This window comes from Manduca sexta, chromosome 28, assembly GCF_014839805.1.
Source record: "Manduca sexta isolate Smith_Timp_Sample1 chromosome 28, JHU_Msex_v1.0, whole genome shotgun sequence".
Classification (NCBI taxonomy): Eukaryota; Metazoa; Arthropoda; class Insecta; order Lepidoptera; family Sphingidae; genus Manduca; species Manduca sexta.
This window is the reverse complement of record NC_051142.1, coordinates 5201910-5220086: the sequence shown is the minus strand read 5'-3', so window position 1 is coordinate 5220086 and position 18177 is coordinate 5201910. Positions and strand designations below refer to the sequence as shown.

General features: G+C 36.2%; 1 protein-coding gene across 8 annotated transcripts in view; it reads right to left on the bottom strand.

Annotated features, from left to right (window-relative positions):
• The window catches only part of LOC115453546 (dynamin), a 32249-nt gene that overhangs the window by 8790 nt on the left and 5282 nt on the right, over positions 1-18177 (bottom strand). For 4 of the 8 annotated variants that reach the window (XR_005113287.1, XR_005113288.1, XM_037444408.1 and 1 more), the window contains exons 3-16: positions 14478-14627; positions 9617-9820; positions 9138-9330; positions 7296-7505; positions 6729-6936; positions 5323-5460; positions 4959-5116; positions 4743-4849; positions 4024-4211; positions 3543-3662; positions 2739-2780; positions 1584-1793; positions 1241-1475; positions 807-957 (exon numbers count right to left, since the gene is read on the bottom strand). Coding sequence is in view for 6 of the 8 variants with exons in the window: in XM_037444408.1 (XP_037300305.1) it covers positions 807-957; positions 1241-1475; positions 1584-1793; positions 2739-2780; positions 3543-3662; positions 4024-4211; positions 4743-4849; positions 4959-5116; positions 5323-5460; positions 6729-6936; positions 7296-7505; positions 9138-9330; positions 9617-9820; positions 14478-14627 (2314 nt within the window). In the remaining 2 variants the exon portion in view is untranslated. Of the gene's footprint in view, positions 1-806; positions 958-1240; positions 1476-1583; positions 1794-2738; positions 2781-3306; positions 3322-3542; positions 3663-4023; positions 4212-4742; positions 4850-4958; positions 5117-5322; positions 5461-6728; positions 6937-7295; positions 7506-9137; positions 9331-9616; positions 9821-14477; positions 14628-18177 lie in introns of all 8 variants that reach the window. The other 4 variants (XM_037444412.1, XM_037444410.1, XM_037444409.1 and 1 more) reach the window with 2 other exon arrangements.

Below are 18177 nucleotides of genomic sequence, written 5' to 3'. Positions count from 1 at the left end.
TTGTCCTATGATTTAATTCCCCACACTGTCCAGGTTAAAAAAACTGTATATTACATGATATAAAGACAGTCACAGTATGACTTTGGTCTTTTTCTTTTGCCGACCACAAGCAAACAATTTATAATGAATAAATATATATCTTAAAGTATATAAATAATTCTGTAAACAATGCATAAAATATATATTCACTGCAAACTATGGCTGTTACATCACCCGCACAAATGCTTGACGTCAGTTATGGAAGCAAAGCTCTGATATCTCTTAGAGCGAGAGCAAACATTAATCTAGTTACTGGGACACATCAATATGATAATTAATGTCATATTTATCGAACCCTGTAGAACCTTACAAGACCAGAAACATCAGCAAAATATATTTGAAGTATGTCATGCTATCTTATACGTCAGTGCTCCCAATGAGACAATAATATAACTTCTAACATATATTGCAAACCCTAATGACTGGTTTTAGTTTATAGGTTGTAAAGAAACTGGTTAACTGTTTCGTTAATAAATTAAAGATACCAACACCACCACATTAAACATATAACACCACATCCACACAATTATGAAACATTCCAGATATTTTCAAATCATTAATTATTGTTTGAGTCGGCATCTATTTCTTATGGGAGGAAACACAAAAAATAATCAATAATTCATGAAGGAAAACACTTGAACAAGATACTGCGAGGATAATAAAGTTTGTATTAATAAAAAAAAATTAAGAGATTCGAAAGTCGGATGATTGTGTGGATGTGACGTGCAAAGAAACACACAGAGTGAGGGCGTATGTAGTGTACTCACGTGGGGATGAGCGGTGCGGGCAGGCCCTGTCCGGGCGCGGGGCGGCCCGCGGGGGGCGGGGGCGCGGCGCCGCCCGGCCGCGACGGCAGCGGCGGCGCCGGACGACCCGCGCCGCCCGGCGGCGGGGGCGCGCCGCGTTGGCCCAGGGAACCTACGGGACAGATCACTGTTGTTATCATCGATATTCTTCATATCTTTGTGTCTATGTGATTTTATATTACTGAATAATACATTGAACAACGAAAGATCACTTCGGCAGATTATAATCATTAGACCTATATACAGTGCAATGCAATCCGAATTTTAATTAAACCCAACTACTGACGGCACTGCACTATTACCGATATTCTAAGATATTAGTTGAAAAGAAATGTTAATAGCCAGCTGTGTTGGGTAATAAATGGGAGTAATATGAATGTGAGTCAGTGATGTACCCTGCTGCGCAGGCGCGGCGCGGCGTGGACCGCCGGGCGAGGGCGGGGAGAGGCGCGGGTTGGAGTCGAGACGACTCTCGAGCCAGTCGTTCTTGACGGGCGGCGGCACGGGCGTGCTGACGGTGGCCATCGACACGTCGCCGATGATGCGCAGCGCCTCCTTGCACGCGTGGTACATACGCAACATCTCCTCGCGCTTCAGGGCCTCCTCGGGTGACTCTTCCATCATTTGAGACTGAAATAAACACAATTCAACAACATTAATTACAACTTATTACTGTATAATCAAACAAACATATAGACATTTTAAAATCAGAACCTAAATTCGATGTCAATTACTGACCTGATCGCCGGAAGCATATAAATGTGCGAGGAGCTCTCCGTTAATAAAGTCTTTGGCGTTATTGATGATCATCATCATGATAGTCTTGGGAACGAGATCTCGCGTTGTCTTTGTGACTATGCGCATGTACGAGTCGACGAGGTTGCGAATGGTCTCCACTTGTCGCTCCAGCTGAGGGTCCATGCTGCTCGTACCGCTGCTGTCGGAATTCTGAAAAAAAAGTACATCATATTAGTTGAAAAATATTGTAGTTATATTTTGACGACACGAAATAAATACATAAAAATGAAAATGTGAAATCAGCAACATGGAAATTAAAATTATTATGGTGTTTCAAATTCGATATTTCTTACAAGGACGTCAACAAAATACAGACAACGGCGTAAACATTGTTGTATAAAAACTAGAAATACGGGCATTACTGAACCAAATAATCAAATATCGACGAAACCACGACCAAAAAATATTGTTAAGGTATCTTTCTCAATGTTATAACTAAATTAGAATTTTGGAGCGCATAACAAAGTTAATTATTTTGACGGAGAAAACGCAGAATATGTAGTTGCTTGAAAATAAACGAAAGAATTTTCTTTAGTAACATTAAAATTACATGACCTCAATTTATTGAGCCAGGAAAGTCAATTTTTGTTACTTACTCACAAACTTTAGTTTTTTATAATAATGATGTATTCACACAAATGACACGTGAAAGTTCAAGCATGCATGATCATATCTTTGGCGTCTAAAGTCTAAGCAAATCAAAATATTTCTTTAGTCACTATAAGTCATAAGAATTGTTAGTCGCGCTAAAAAGTTCAGTAATCATCTACATAGAAGAAAATCAGTTAGTTTAAAGTACGATTAGAATTGCTTTAACGATTTTAAGCATTGTTTTGTTACGTAATTTCAACATGAACCAAAATCCCACAGGGCAATACTGACAATAAAAACCGTGCTGTCAATGAGATGAAATCGACGCACCAATACCAGATCCCTCTTACTTGACTTGTTGGAAACAGCTTTTACAGCGATAAAAAGGATTCCATGCAATATCCATAGAAAAATATGCAATCTAACGCCTAAAGTACTGCACATCACCTCCGTAAATCGAAACTCCAGCATTCAAAGCTTTAAAATTCGAGTGACTTGACTTACTCTTCCTTTATTTCCACCCAACCCCAGGGAAGGCAGAAATAACTAAAAATAAAAAAACAATCATGCTACAACAAAATTAAATTAAAGGGTACAAAACAAATATTTATACACAGTAGAGATTTGAAACATTTTGATTCACTTATAACTATCGCTCTAATCTTCAACATTTTATACAACAAGCGCCTTTTAGTAACGGTTAGCGGAACTTAACTTATGAATGATGATATTTGTAATCTATTAGCGGGTATTGACAACACGCGTGAACTGTGACAGCTAACACTCAAATTAATTATTAAAACAGCACTCTGCATGCCTTACGTTACGTTTGTATGTAATAATGTGTATGCATTGTAACAGATCTGCAATGCGATAATCGCTTTCAACATAATATTTAGCATATCTAACAAGTAAAGTAGACGACATAATACGAAAATCATATCAGACACACACTCGTAAAATTTCAAACATAATCTTTGTAACCAATTGTCGATAAAAGATTGTGAACAATCACTAATACAGTGTTATTTGTGTGTGTGAGTTCGTGATTCGTAAACCTACAAACACAAACCTCAGTTCCTTCGCTCTGTACGGCATGACAAAAATAGACATCGTATAGTACATGTATATATACTGTTATATTAAGTATATGTAACAATGTCGATATATCGATAGAATATCGTTAAGCAATGGTATCAATAAGCGCACACAGAGTTCGGAAAATAAATAGAGGGGGAAGGTACAGACTATAGACGTTATAGTTTACGCGCACAACACTGAGCTGAGAGTAGCGGGCGGTGTGGTTACCTCGTCTCCGTTGGCCGCCTCGGACGTCTTCTCCGGGTACACGCCGGCGCGCAAGAACGACGCCTTCCACGAGTCCACGTCGTCTTGCGTCTCACAGGACAACTCCAGCTGCTTGTAATCCTGCATACAAACAATAGCAAGTTCGAGTCTCGAATTCAAATGTGGCGTTATATCACGAGGACGAAGTCAATTTAAAGAGGAATATCTGCGTTAACAGCTTTTAGAACTTCCTAACCGATAAGTTTTCCTAGTAAAATCAGTATGAGTAGATCATATTTTGTTATTGAAAACTTTTTTATCGAAATTGAAATAGCATCATAAGATTCTAAAATAAAGACAGGTTACAACTGATTCAATTTCAATAAGGCATTACAAATCACCTCTATCGCAAAACCTATACAAGTTATCTATTTTCTAAATATATTAAAACTTTCTAAGTACTTAAAATGAAACAGTCGTTGTGTTAAAAAATTAAACGTACCTTGTATACATTCCTACCCTCGGGGTTGAAGAGCGCGAACATGTGTCGCCGCGACATGAAACCCTGCTCCAGATCGCGCAGCTTCAGTCCGTCGAGGGGGAGCATGTATTTCTTCTCGCGCTCCTCCTCGTCCTTGTACCAGGAGATGCTCTCGGACGTCAACACGAACCAGTAGTCACGGGAACCACCTGATTACAGATCGTTTAAGAAATGAATGCTTAAGTGAACACGCTAGCGTAAATTAGCGTAAGTTTTTTATTGTCTAACGGCTCTGACAGACGTTGTCCTGCCCTAATAAGGACATAAAATACAATAGACCATGGGCGCCGCTAAGATTAGTTTTAGGGAGGTGCATCTACACCTACGGACTCTATAATATAACACAATTTTTTTTTTAATTAAAATTGCGCAGGTTGTTTAAAAAGCTTTATCATAACAATTTTTTTTGAGATTTATGTCTGGGCAGGGGGAAGCACGTGCACCTATTTGCAACCTTCTCTGGCGCCCATGCAATAGATGCTAGCCAACAATGTATATCCAGCATAGTTTCATCAGCCTCAATCCATAACTAACTAATGCTGGTAAAATGATCGCAAACTCTCCCTATAAAATACTTACAGGAAAATATAAATTTATCGACAATTCAGACCAACTATACTTAAGAATTTTTACTTGAATATAATAAACATTTTGTGTATAGTTTTCCGATATAAACATACCTTTCATGATGCCCAAGTTGTGTATGCACATGTAACCTTTCCTAATGACTTGGTTGCCGAGAGCGCGATGGCCGGACTTGGCAGCGTTCTCCGATTGATTTTGTGCACTGTATAAACATAATTAATTGAGGAATATCATCTTTATCAATAAATTTTATAAGTTTATTTAACAATCGATAATGAATATCGATTACGCTTCATGATTTAATTGCTTACTTGGCAAACCCGATGAAGTCCTCGTGGTTGGTGTTCATGTAGGCGAGCTCGCAGTCGATGAGCAGCACGAGCTGGTCCTTGCACTGCTGCTCGCGCGAGCGCACGTGCGACATGATGATGCGCTCCGTCTCCTCGCGCAGGCGCGGGTAGCGCGACATCTACAATATACACACATTCTATTCAACATAACTTAATATCCATTTATTTATTCTAATTTTGCATGCACAGATATCATTAAAAAAATGACATTTAATTATTATAATTTAACGAATCTTAATAAACATACTCATTTTCTATACATTATTTTTTATATATTTTTGTTATCATAAGTGTTTCGAACAATATATAATTTTAATAACCTTACCCTTTCCGTGCAGATGCGGACCACATTAGACAACTCCTGCACGACTAAGTCAACACACTTGAGGCAGGGCTCCTTGAGCCGAGCTATTTGTTTCTTCACTATTGCCTCGAACGCCATGTCGGGCGTGAAAAGCCCCACCTGAAATAGATTTATAATAATAATAATAATAACAGCCCTGTATTATATACTTGCCCACTGCTGAGCACGGGCCTCCTCTACTACTGAGAGGGATTAAGCCTTAGTCCACCACGCTGGCCTAGTGAGGATTGGTAGACTTCACACACCATCGAAATTCCTATAGAGAACTTCTCAGATGTGCAGGTTTCCTCACGATGTTTTCCTTCACCGTTAAAGCGAACGATAAATTCACAAAGAATACACACATGATTTTTTAGAAAAGTCAGAGGTGTGTGCCCTTGGGATTTGAACCTGCGGACATTCGTCTCGGCAGTCCTTTCCACACCCAACTAGGCTATCGCCGCTTCCTAAATAGATTTACTTTTCTTAAAACTCTAATTAATTACGAGAAATGTCTTTAATTTTAGAGTTCCGTAGCTCTTTCATGTACTACACTTAACGCTAAACATGGCCCCTAAAATCATGATTTTATTGGTCACACACTTAATATAATATTTTTTAAAAGTAGACCATACAAGATTACCTGATTCATTAAAATTTAACATAATTCAGTTTATTTCTAAATATTGTAAAGAAACACGTCAACTATAAGTGACGTGACGTACATTCAACAACCAAATAAGGTTGAATTGATTATTGGAACATTCATTACTCAGTTCAGCAGACATTTACATGAATAAATACCTATAACAATCGGCCTACATACGACGCTAAGCTTGTTACGATAGTACAACCCTCGTGGGGTGGCGAGATACCGCGTCCAGATCACGTGACTATTACAACTAAATGTAGTTCTGAATTCATAAACAAGCCAATAAGTATTTTTTTTCGCGGGAAATATGCTATTGCCACTCCTACCCGATCTTAGGAGAGCCCCGATGGTTATGTTGGGGTTATCAATCTTACGACTCATTGTTAAGGCACTTATTCGGATGATTTTAATCTCTTCAGATGGTAGACAAATGGCGGCCATCGGGTCGACTCCCTAACGCTAGATAAACATTAAAACATTACACCGGCATACAAGCCTAAACTGCGGCATTTAAAATACACGTGGTTCCGCCCGCGTATTTTTTTTTTTTTTTGTTTTCCAGGCATAGAAAGAAGTCTATGTCCTTCCCAGGGTTTCAAACTAACTGCATATAAAATTTCATCCAAATCGATTTAATAGTTCTGACGTGAAAATATAATAGACAGGGAATTACTTTCAAATTAATAATTAAAAGTATGGATATTATTTTAGACGTAATTTAGTACTTAGTACTTACCCTAATACCGTGAATATTTCTAATGGCGAATGCGATCTCCCTGCGCAGTTCTTTCTCGTCGAATTCCATCTTCACAATCTCGAATGGGAATCGTTCGTGGAACAGTCGGTTGATCTTAGCGCCGCCGGAGAGTTCGTTCGTGTTGATTTGAGCCGAGCCGGAGCCCTCGATCGTGCGCTCGAAATCCGTTTGCAGGGTTTGGATCATTCTACACGGGAAAAGTATTGTCAATATAATTTAATTATTTTATGGATCATATATTATTATTCGTAAAGCCTGTAGTAAATTGATGTTAACGATAACAAATACCCAGTGAAGTAACGAATAGTATTATTCTTGATCCATAGGCAATGGACCATAGCTGAGTACAATGCAAATAGCGTAACTTGAATTCGGCTCAAACATGTTACAATGTCTATCATTGACATCCATGATGTTAAACACTAATAAAGGAACAAAGAATATCAATAAATAAGAGTTTTATTTTTCTTTCTAATATTTTAATACTAGGCAATACAGTAATGTTACCACTATATACTGTGTGAGAATAAAGACACCCATACTCACTGCAACATAGCCTTAGTCTTGATGGAGGGGTCGTCGGGCCTGAAGTGCTTGTACTGTTCGACGTCCTTCTCGAGCGCGAGCAGTTGCTTCTGCAGCTTGTCGCGCAGGCCCGGCAGCGTGTCGCGGATGTGGTTCGTCAGCTGCTGGTTCAGTACCCGCTGCAGGTACGGCGTGCCGAGGCGGTCCGCCATGTGACGGTATGATGGGTGGCTGGTAACAAAACGTTACATTTTATTTTACATGCGGAGCTTTATGATACACTCGCTCCAAGTGGACAATGAATATTTACAACTCCTCCCTATCTTTCTATTTGATTAATTTCGTTGCGGGATACTGACAAATTAGTTTTCCCTGAGACTGGTCGAGTTTCACTGCTCGGTGTCATAAAATGCGTGCCACTGCTGATCCTAGCTTACAGGAGTTGTACTAGTGTGTGTGAGGGCGGGAAAGTCTCTATATCGCTCCATACATTCGCTTTAATTGATCCCCACTCATTTACATTGTTTAGTTGTCCAAGGTATGATGGCTGGCATACACAACATATTTAAAGACGATGAGAACGCGCATTTCTCCTACTTTTGCCACATACCATCTCTTAATATAATAGAAAAACTTGTTGCCATATCGTGGAACCCAACTATTTAACTAAGTATAAGTGGAAGCAGGGGCTATAAACCTAAGACCATAAAAAAATTCAATAGTTATACAAATATGGATGATTCATTTATTTACTAGCTTCGTCATGAAGATAACTATTACCCTATTATTCATATAACCATTCACGATAGCCCCGAAGTGTCTCAAGACAGTATGATACAGAATATCAATTACGTCATTTTTAACTGATAAAAAAATTAAGTTCCTCAATTTATCACAACTTTTTTTTATTTGAAAACGGAATGATAATCTCTCGAGCTTCGACCTTCCTATCTCTAACTGTATAATAATATTATGGTGTTCTTAATAGTTAAGTTTGTTACGGACTTACAACTTGAAACTATAAGTTTCTTAGTTACACTGAATACGCTGGGCGTATTATAGACAAGGTAAATGTTTGTTTACATTTACGGTACAATGCTAGACAATACTCTGCAGCCGAAACTTTAAAAATCAATTTTCATTTACTAAACACTGAATCATCAAATTACCAACAAATACCTATCCTATTTTAATTATAATTAATTTATGTTAAAATTTTCAATTTTCCGTTTGTGACTCACACTGAAATTTCTTGTGATAAGCGTGTTGAGTGTGTGTCCACGTCATTAAAATGATCGCCCTGTCATATAACTGTAGGGACCAAGCGTATAATTATGCCAGAAAGAAGAAATCTTGTTGTTGTTTTGGAATCCACGCAAAAACGAGACCAAAATGCGGAAAAGTTAATCACTACATGAAACGTGAAACTGGGCAGGTGATGACCTTTCGATTACAATCTTTTAAATACAATTTTTGCATTTCTAAAATTTATTTAAATTACGGTAAACTGAAGACCACATATAAGATAAGCGTTGACCTACCTCAATGACACACAAATTTATTTGAGTGCTAATCAAATTAGCTGCTCAATATGATCGTGGAATCTAATGGAAAGCATTTTCGGTAATGTTTTTACTGTATTATAAAATGACGATGATAAGTCACTCATGGAAATGTGATAATTTTTTTAAAAAAACGACCTAACTTAACCCCACTCTTCGCTTTATCGATGAATATTAACCCTCCTCTCGGTTCAGCAAAATACCTTTATCCACGCAATATTTTTAATCAATAACATGTACATGTCATCAGCCACAGGAAATTCACTGCCATATCTTTTTAAAATAAATGGCTATATTTTACCTAAGGAAGAACTTCCGTTCAGCGGCGAGGGCGGCGGAGATGTCCTTGCGTCCGTCGATGTCCTTCTGCGAGCGGTTGACGACGCCGATGTAGCCGCGCCGCAGCGGCAGCAGCTTGTTCTCGAGCACGTCGCGCGCGTCCGTGCCCTCGTCCATAAGGTCCAGTTTGGTTATCACGCCGATAGTACGGAGACCTACAATATAGTCACACATTAATTGCCTTTTCGAGGAGACAAAATAATAAAAGAATTTTTCAAAAATCATAAATCATTTAAAAGTAGGAAGAATAATATTAAGATTAGTTCATAGCTGTACAACAATATATTATCACAAATTATATTTTGTAAATTTGTTATTACAGCACCCGCAGAATTAACTTCGATAATATTTTATATAAAATATTACTGCAGTAATCACCCATAAAATATATAGCTATCATTTTTCCAATTTTCACCTAAATAATAATGTAGTCCAACAGACCTTGAGGGTCAACTTCTTTGGCAAGCTTAAGAGCATCGCTGTTCGCCAGATCGGTGTTGGCCGGCGTGACCGCGAGTATGAGGCACGACTCGCGCCTTATGAACTGGAAGATCATGGCTTTGATTTGCTGCTCGATGTCTATTGGCTGGTCGCCGATTGGAACCTTTGTCAGGCCCGGCAGATCGATCAGGGTCAGGTTAAGAACTGTAACAAAAACAATTTATGAATTAACATGTCAATTATGTTCGCTGTGCATGGAGAAGAACTGGGAAGATGCGTAGAATCTTACTCTTACTAAAATTATAAATGTAATAGTTTGAGAAAGTGTTTGGGTGTTTGTTCTGGGGAGTAATCGCAGCAACCGCTGAACGGATTTAGGTGTAAGTTGGGACACAGCTAGGCCATGTCCTGCTTAAACATCTGCTTCAATCGAAAATAGCATGGTTTTTGTCCTCTTTCGTATATCATATTTTAGAAAATAAGATAAATATGGGAATAAAATTTCTTTTTAACAACCAATCCTATACCCAATTATTTTTTTAAACACATTTTTGGGAAAAAAGCGATCGAAATTCCAATACAGCATTTTCATTTATGAGTATTGATAAGATAAGATGACTAAAACGTGTATTCTCTGTAAAATCTTGTGTATGACTATAGATAATACTGAATGATTATATTATTGCTATTCATTCGCCATCATTCTTTCGTCAATTATGACTGATAGAATTCACTGATGCTTGTGTGAGCTTGTAATGGACGTGTAACAATTGTTAACCATATAAATAACCAACCCGTATTAAATATCAACATTGCTGTCACATTTTGTACTATCAATAAGATTAGCGAAGGCTTAAAATATAGCTATTATCCTCAAAATCTAATTCTATTTTATCGAGTGCGGGTGAAACTACACACAATATGAGACCATCAGTAAAGGATATTGCTTTTGAATATCCCAAAGAATCTCTAAAAAGAAGACGGTAGAAGGAATGAGAAAACGCTTGCAAAATATATGTAAACGATAACAAAGACCAACATAATATGAAAGATACAAACATCGAGGAATGCTCAGTTTCACATGAGATGCGTGAATCAATTGGAATGATAAGATACAAGCTGATTAGATTAGATAATAGAGATTTATGTCACCTGTTAATAAACACACGCGCACAAAGCGATCGTTTAACGTTCATCAACATCATATTACGTGTAACCAATACAGCCACGTAACTAGAGATATGAGGTAATTTATATATTTTTTTAATATCTTTCACTGATTTTTGTAGGTATTAAAACAAATTTACAAAAAAAAATATTTTATGAAACTTTACTTCCCGAAAGCCACCGTTACCTTCAGACGGGACGTAGATCTAGTCAGGAAATAAAACATAAATTCAAGCATCCAAAATAGAACCTAACATTAGAACAAAAACATTTTCGTGGGAAGATATTAGAAAAGCCGCGACAGTGAAAGTCACAATATTATTTAATTCCTCTGGATCAAGCCAAAAAGTAAACTCGCGTTGGAAAAATTATCAGTCCCATTCCTCATAAATCATAACCAATATTATATGCAATAATATCCTTAGGAAAGTTAGTGGTCGATATCACCACGTCATATTGTGTTTATGCACTTATATTCAGCAGACCTACACTATTCCAATAAATGATCATAAATTGTACCAAACAATTTCAACTAACATTTTTGTTAGCATTAAAGGCAATAAACCTTGCGAATTCAACTAAAACATATCCGATTATGTTACTTGAATATTTGTTTCACCCTTGTATACATAAAGCGGTACACAGACATTGAGCATGTGGGTCACTATCATAAGGTTTACGTATCGAATAGCAAATAGTTATCGTGATTATAATCTTGCGTAAGTACATAACACACGGCCGTATTCGGCAACTGTTGTAAGACAACGCTTCGTTAGTACGACTAATCGCCGCATGCATTGTGACGTCAGCAGATATTTTTTCTACCGGGAGGCGAGGCAATGTGACTATACTGGACCTGACAGCAAGTCGACAGCAACTGACGGAAGACGCTACACCCTCGAACATCTTAAATATTATATTATCCTGACCGGTGACCTCGGAACGCGACTTATGCCAACATAATACTTCTGGCCTGCCAATCCAACTCTTTAATACGGTCGAAAGATTCCTGGCTGAGATTTACGCCAGCATATCGCCGAAAATTTAGAGAGGGATCATCAACATCATAATATGTATACATACTTATAACAAAACGAGCAATAAACCGTATACTTAAGATATGACGAAAATAGGAATCCAAAAGTATAGAAATAATAACTGGTTAATTACTATTCATAGTTCAAAAGCGCAATCTTGTAGGAAGGTCAGCTCAAAATAGTTCCACAACCTGTCAAACAGTGCATGTTTTATCGCCTTTTAAAACAGACGAGACGGTTTAGATTCTGGAAAAACGTGATTTACACTCTTATGTACGATTTTTCTCTTCGGGAGTTAACGTAAAGATAAAAATTTTATGTATCGAATGAATTTTATGAATTGCATTTACTTGTTCGTCTACCAAAATAATTGAAAAAGTGAAAACTTCATAACGGTCGATAAACATATTTAAGCAAATAACAATGTTGAAAAGATTATGTTCTATTTAAGTAGAAAACAATTCTGTCAACATTATTTAATATTTAAGTACAAGTATACTTACTAGTTATGGGTAACCTTATAATAATTATCAATGGTCCATTATGTTACAGCGAACTTCAAAAAACCTAGTGATGAAAAAAAAAATCTAAAACTTTTTTCCATTACAGCTACGGGCGTTATTTTTCAAGTATAACAAAATATTATTTTTCGTCAATCTGTAAAAATAATCAACAATTCACTAGGATATTAGGCGAAAATATTGTTCACCGCGAAAACACACAACCACAGGACAATCGTAAGGACCGAGTTAGTTGTCTTAGCAGTTAACACATGAAAGTGACAGACGCCTGCGCGTGTCCTTTTCTATTTGTAATATGGCATTTTTACAAATAAAAAAATATCAAAATATTCCACAAACACTTACTAATATTATAAAGGCGAACGTTTGTTATAATGTTTGGATATTTGGAAGTTTAAAAAGTAAACGCGAAAACAACAGAACGAATTTGGATCATCGACATCTGTTCAACTGTTTGATACTCAGACCATATCCTGGGCTAACACATAGACTTTTTTTTCGCGGTTATTTTCTCCCATGGAAAATAATGGGATTTTTTTAACTGATTTTTAAATAGATGGCGCTGATGCGCTATAGAAAAAAAAACAAGTTCTCTAACGCAAAACGAGTCAGTCCAAGATTTCATTCGTTTCATTTCTTTATAACAATATTTTATCGACATCTACCCAAGGGTCCCCAGATGTTTCCATCTATTCCAGGCTGTTCCATCTTGAAATTGGGTCGTAATACTATTGAGCAGAGCTCTACCATACAGCCTCGCCCTAAAGCTAACAATAAGCTCATTTTTCCCGCAAAAAACACCCATCAATAAGCTAGCATAACGCAAATAAATAAGATCAAAAATGCAATACAAAATTATTACATTTTGATATGAATGGAACGAATTTATCAATAAACCTATGTCTCTTACGATTTATTTCTGAGCAATTTATCACCTTACTGGCAATGTACTTATACCTCAAACGTGTCTTGTTTTCAATTAATGAACACTTTATTATCTAAAGCGCTCTATAGATATCAGACTCGTGTATTTATTGAACAGAACAAGCGTTATACCACCAGACAAAACATTTATAATGGGCGTTTTGAGGCAAATGTTTTTCAAACAAAACAGTGTGAAGTGATCAATTATGATCATTCTACGTCAAGTAACAAGTACGGGCTTGTATACAATTAATAAACTGTTTTTATTAAAATAATTAAATTTTACTTATTGAAGTTTAGCGGAAAGATAAGGTTAAATATTAGAAGAAAAGAAATGCAAGAACTAAAGCGTGACGTCATCGAATATTGATGCGCTGACGTAAGAAAGACATAGCGGAATAAGCCTATTCTTGCACATCACAATTTTCTACCTCATTTTCTAACTCATTATGCTGTCTTCCTGATTGAACTGAAGTTTAACTGCTAGGATTACTTTACAAGCATTCCTTTGGAACAAGTTTTCAGTTTATGTCAATATTTCTTTAAAAGAAGAATTCAATTGCATTGCAAAAAAATTACGATTGTAGAGATTAATAAATAATCACAAAACTCGTTATTCGTGATAGTACGCTGTGCCAAATATTAATCTCACATTATAGCTATCAGATAAGTAAACAATAATATATAAAATACACACTACATGATTCCTTTTTAGGTTAGTAATTAAGATATGGGTCATGGTATTACTATGCAGTAATAGGAAATCGTTGTTCCTCTAATTATATATCTATTACAATATATTATTGTTATAAAACACATTATTTTGCGTAAATACAAAGGAAACCATGTACAAGATAAATTTCTCGCCATTTGGCGGTAAATAATACTTAATGGTTTGTTAATTTGCTTTAATCATGTTTTCTGAGTACTGGCCATTTGAACAATATCAAGGCTGGCGGAATATTACTTTGGAGCAGTTTAAAACGATGAAAAAAGTATTTACGGTTGCAATAAAATAAGACAAATCTTATATTAAATACGCTACCTTTACCTGGATAATTCAAAAAAGTTATCTAACCACTCTACTTTCCCGTATAGAAATTACACAAATCACATAGCTCTTTTAATCAGGGTAAAATATAAAACAAATAGGATGTATATGTACTACGGTATACTTCCCTCAGAAAAATAAACTGTAGTACGATCACTTACCGTTTGGCGAATACACGCGCAGATTGATAGGCACCGGTGATATGCCCTTATTGGATCCGGTGACACGGTCGGTCTCCGCTTCAATCTCGCTTCGCACTTCATTGAAGTCAGTGAACTTTTTGCCTTTGAGATGAAGAAACTCCGCACATTCTGTACAAATAAATTATAAAATAAAACCACCTTATAAGTATTGATAAATTTAATCTAATTAGGTATACAATTTTTTTTCACCTAATTTCATACTTTGTTGAATTTCTTATTTTTGTTTTCACATTAAACACACAATGTGGCCAACATTTGAATTGTATTGAATTGTGATTCATTTTTGAAATAGTAATATACAATGAAATCAGAAATAAAAAAAAAATAACTTAAAACTAATTTCCTGTGTCGTTATTTCATCATCGTGTTCATCAATTATGATAGGAGGAAAGATCCTAGCAGATACTGTTCACAAATCACTCAATAGCAGGAAATCTGATCCGCTGAATGCAAGTATCCACTGTACACTTCCAGGATAGGCTGCTCCGACGCAATATATCTCTTCATCAATTAGCATGAGAGCACGGTGTTACGACGCATTTTGGGCAAGACCGGCTCCTTGAGCTGGTAATGAGTAAAGTTCTATTCGTACCTTGGACTACTCGAATGCCATGTCGCCTCAACATATACAGGGTCATATTGACATTGCGCTACTAAATGAGATACACATCTTCTTGATGTATTTAAATTGTATGTATCGAATAAAATAAATATCAATAAAAAGTAATTTAATTTTACACATCCTTATGCCACTACTACTACTCCAAGACAATTCATTGCAGCGGGAACATTACACTTTTAGTCTTAAATACACTCAGACATACACTATATTCGCACTGAACTATAAAAGTATGATAAAAAAAATCAATAGACAAAACCTAGATTTTTGGTTAAAATATTCATCATTCTTGGATGGTTTTGGCACAATGTTAGCTAAAGTAAAGACGAGTATGTGATTTCATTTATTAACACAATGTCGAAATGACCCTGTAGAATATTGCAGAATGGATTTGGCATAATTTTTAGGACCGAATAATCTGCCTAACATCCGTACGTCAACCCACTCTGGGAAATCTAAGCCTTGGCAAATAGTGTTAGATAAACGCGGGAAAATGTGCCGCGTAATCGAACCCAGGACCTCAGTCGACAATCCACACGGCGCCACTGAACTAATCACGTAATCATACGCTACATCTCAGTTCAAATCAAACTAAGCATTAAAATTCTCAAGTTTTGCTCAATCACGCGAAACGGAAGGGTACTGACCTATTAAACGTGACCGGAAAATATTATCGTATTATAAAAAATGCTTCGTTACTTTTTGGTTGCGATATTGTACTTGAAATAATACTCGTTTTAAATGTGGAAGGTATAGACGATTTCAAAAAACACCTCACAAAAGAGAATACAGTGATTTTTTGCCACGATTAACGATGCAAACAGAAAAGCATTTTTACAAAAGAGTATTTTTTTTTAAACGTAATAAAATATTTATTCTTAGCAAAATTATTTTGTCAATAAATATTACATGGTATTAAAATCTTTTTAAATAATTTCACAGCCCCGTGGGACATCGGGCGATAGGCCGACTGTGAAAAAAAAGGCTGCAGGTTCGATTTCTGCACTAAGAAAAACGTTTGTATAATCTACAAAATATAATCCTTACGGGGCTAGGCAATAACCATAGACCATGATTTGTATCTTTTGTGTTAGGGCGAGGTGGGTGACTGTTTCATTTATTTTTGTTTACACTTTTGTCTATGTACAATAGGGTGGAGCGTCAATTATTTTTTTATATTTTCGATGTTGAATAGCACTATAAAGTTGCATATGACACTCAATTTTATCAAAAAAATATTAAAAAAAATATTGGAACCTATTTTTAGCCCTCTACCGACGATTGAAGGTCACGAAAAATCGTTAAATCGAGATATTTTTAAATATATCATATAGCAAGAAGTGATTATTTCTTATATTGTTAGGTAACTCAAAATACCTTAAATAACTATATTTATATTTATAAATAGTCCATACATTGAAAACTTAACAACTAAGCAATAAAAACACAACGTGAATACGAACAAAATAAACTATAATTACGGTTACAAGAGAACATATTGCTTTAATAATGGAGCCAGGATCACCCTATTTAGGGCTTATAACTACGTTGTGTGGTACAGGAAAAGCCATAGCGGATTCAGTACACTTGTTTTATTTACTAAAAAATCATATAAATTTGAACAATTCGTTGGCTATTGGATGCGACCGAACTGCTACAAAAACTGGTTAGAAAGGTGGGGTGAATCGTTTCACATTTGCATAAAATAAAATACTTTATTTATCACGTAAGCAAACAAAGTTACACTTATGATAAGTCAAAACAATGTATAAGAATAATTATAATTATTATTTCTAAATAACAATTAAAATTAATTATATAACTCTGATAATTTTAAATTAGGGATAAAATTTATAATGAATACAAGGTACAAACCGAAGTAACTAGCACGGCGGGCAGGTAGAGGGAAATAAAAGGATAACGCGTTCCTCACCGGCAAGGACATGAGCCCTAATCTAGCTAACCTACCAGCCTTTCACTAGCTACCTAAGTGATGACTACCCGAAGAAGAATGGCAGAAAGGAACTCCGGGCTTACGTTTGTTATTAATTGTTCAGTACATCTTTTTTATTTTGTTTCCATGTCTTTTAGGCAGATCATTGCACTGGTTTATTTGTCTACTACATGCGAATGAACTATCCTTTCGGCAATTGTTTATAAAATTAGATGGAGCAACCAGCAGCTCTCAACTCCATTCCGGGCCAATAGGGAAAGCGTTGGAAAACTTTACGGATCTTCCTGTCACTGAGTTTTTTGCTATACCTTCAAACGTGCCTGTTTTTCTGAAGGAAACTGAAAATAGTCTGTTTACAGATCAGAAATACCAAATATGTCAAGCTATAAGTAGCGGCTCATGTTCTCAAGGCTCGTCTAACAGAAATCCAGGAAAAATATCTCATTCAAGATGTTTAACAACGGCTAACAGAATCTTAAGACTATACATAGCGTCATCAAACCCTTCTTCTCAATTAATTAAATTCATGTAATACATTTTAAAAGTTTATGTCCCTGTCTGGTTTTGTATAAAGAAAGAAAGTTCGTTTAAACAAGGACGGACCCACATCTACGAATGAATAGAATTTTTTCGATGTTTGAGCGCTGACTTTAAAAATATTATTGATCCTGTTATACAAAGAAGTTCATTTTTTGTATATCCTGAAAACCTACTTTTAGCAATGCTATACAATATCCGGCCACAATTAAAATATTGGGATTAAGGAGAATATTCGGAGCTAAAAAAATCAACAATCTGGGCTAAGAATATTTAAAGTTCCGAAGTTAAACTTTGAGTCCAAAACCATACCGATATGATTATTTGCAGCGAATCACATGTTACATATCCTCCGGTGTTAATGGATATCAGTGACATGGAATTGAAAGGTCTGGTGGTATCAAACTCCAATATAATGATGAAGTTGCCGGACTGTTGTACTGCTTGTGTATGACAAGGATAATCATCCTTGTCATACACAAGCAGTAGAGCGATGTGTAAAGATGGTCACTGAAGCATCAATTATGGTAGCCGGTGAAAAGGCAAGA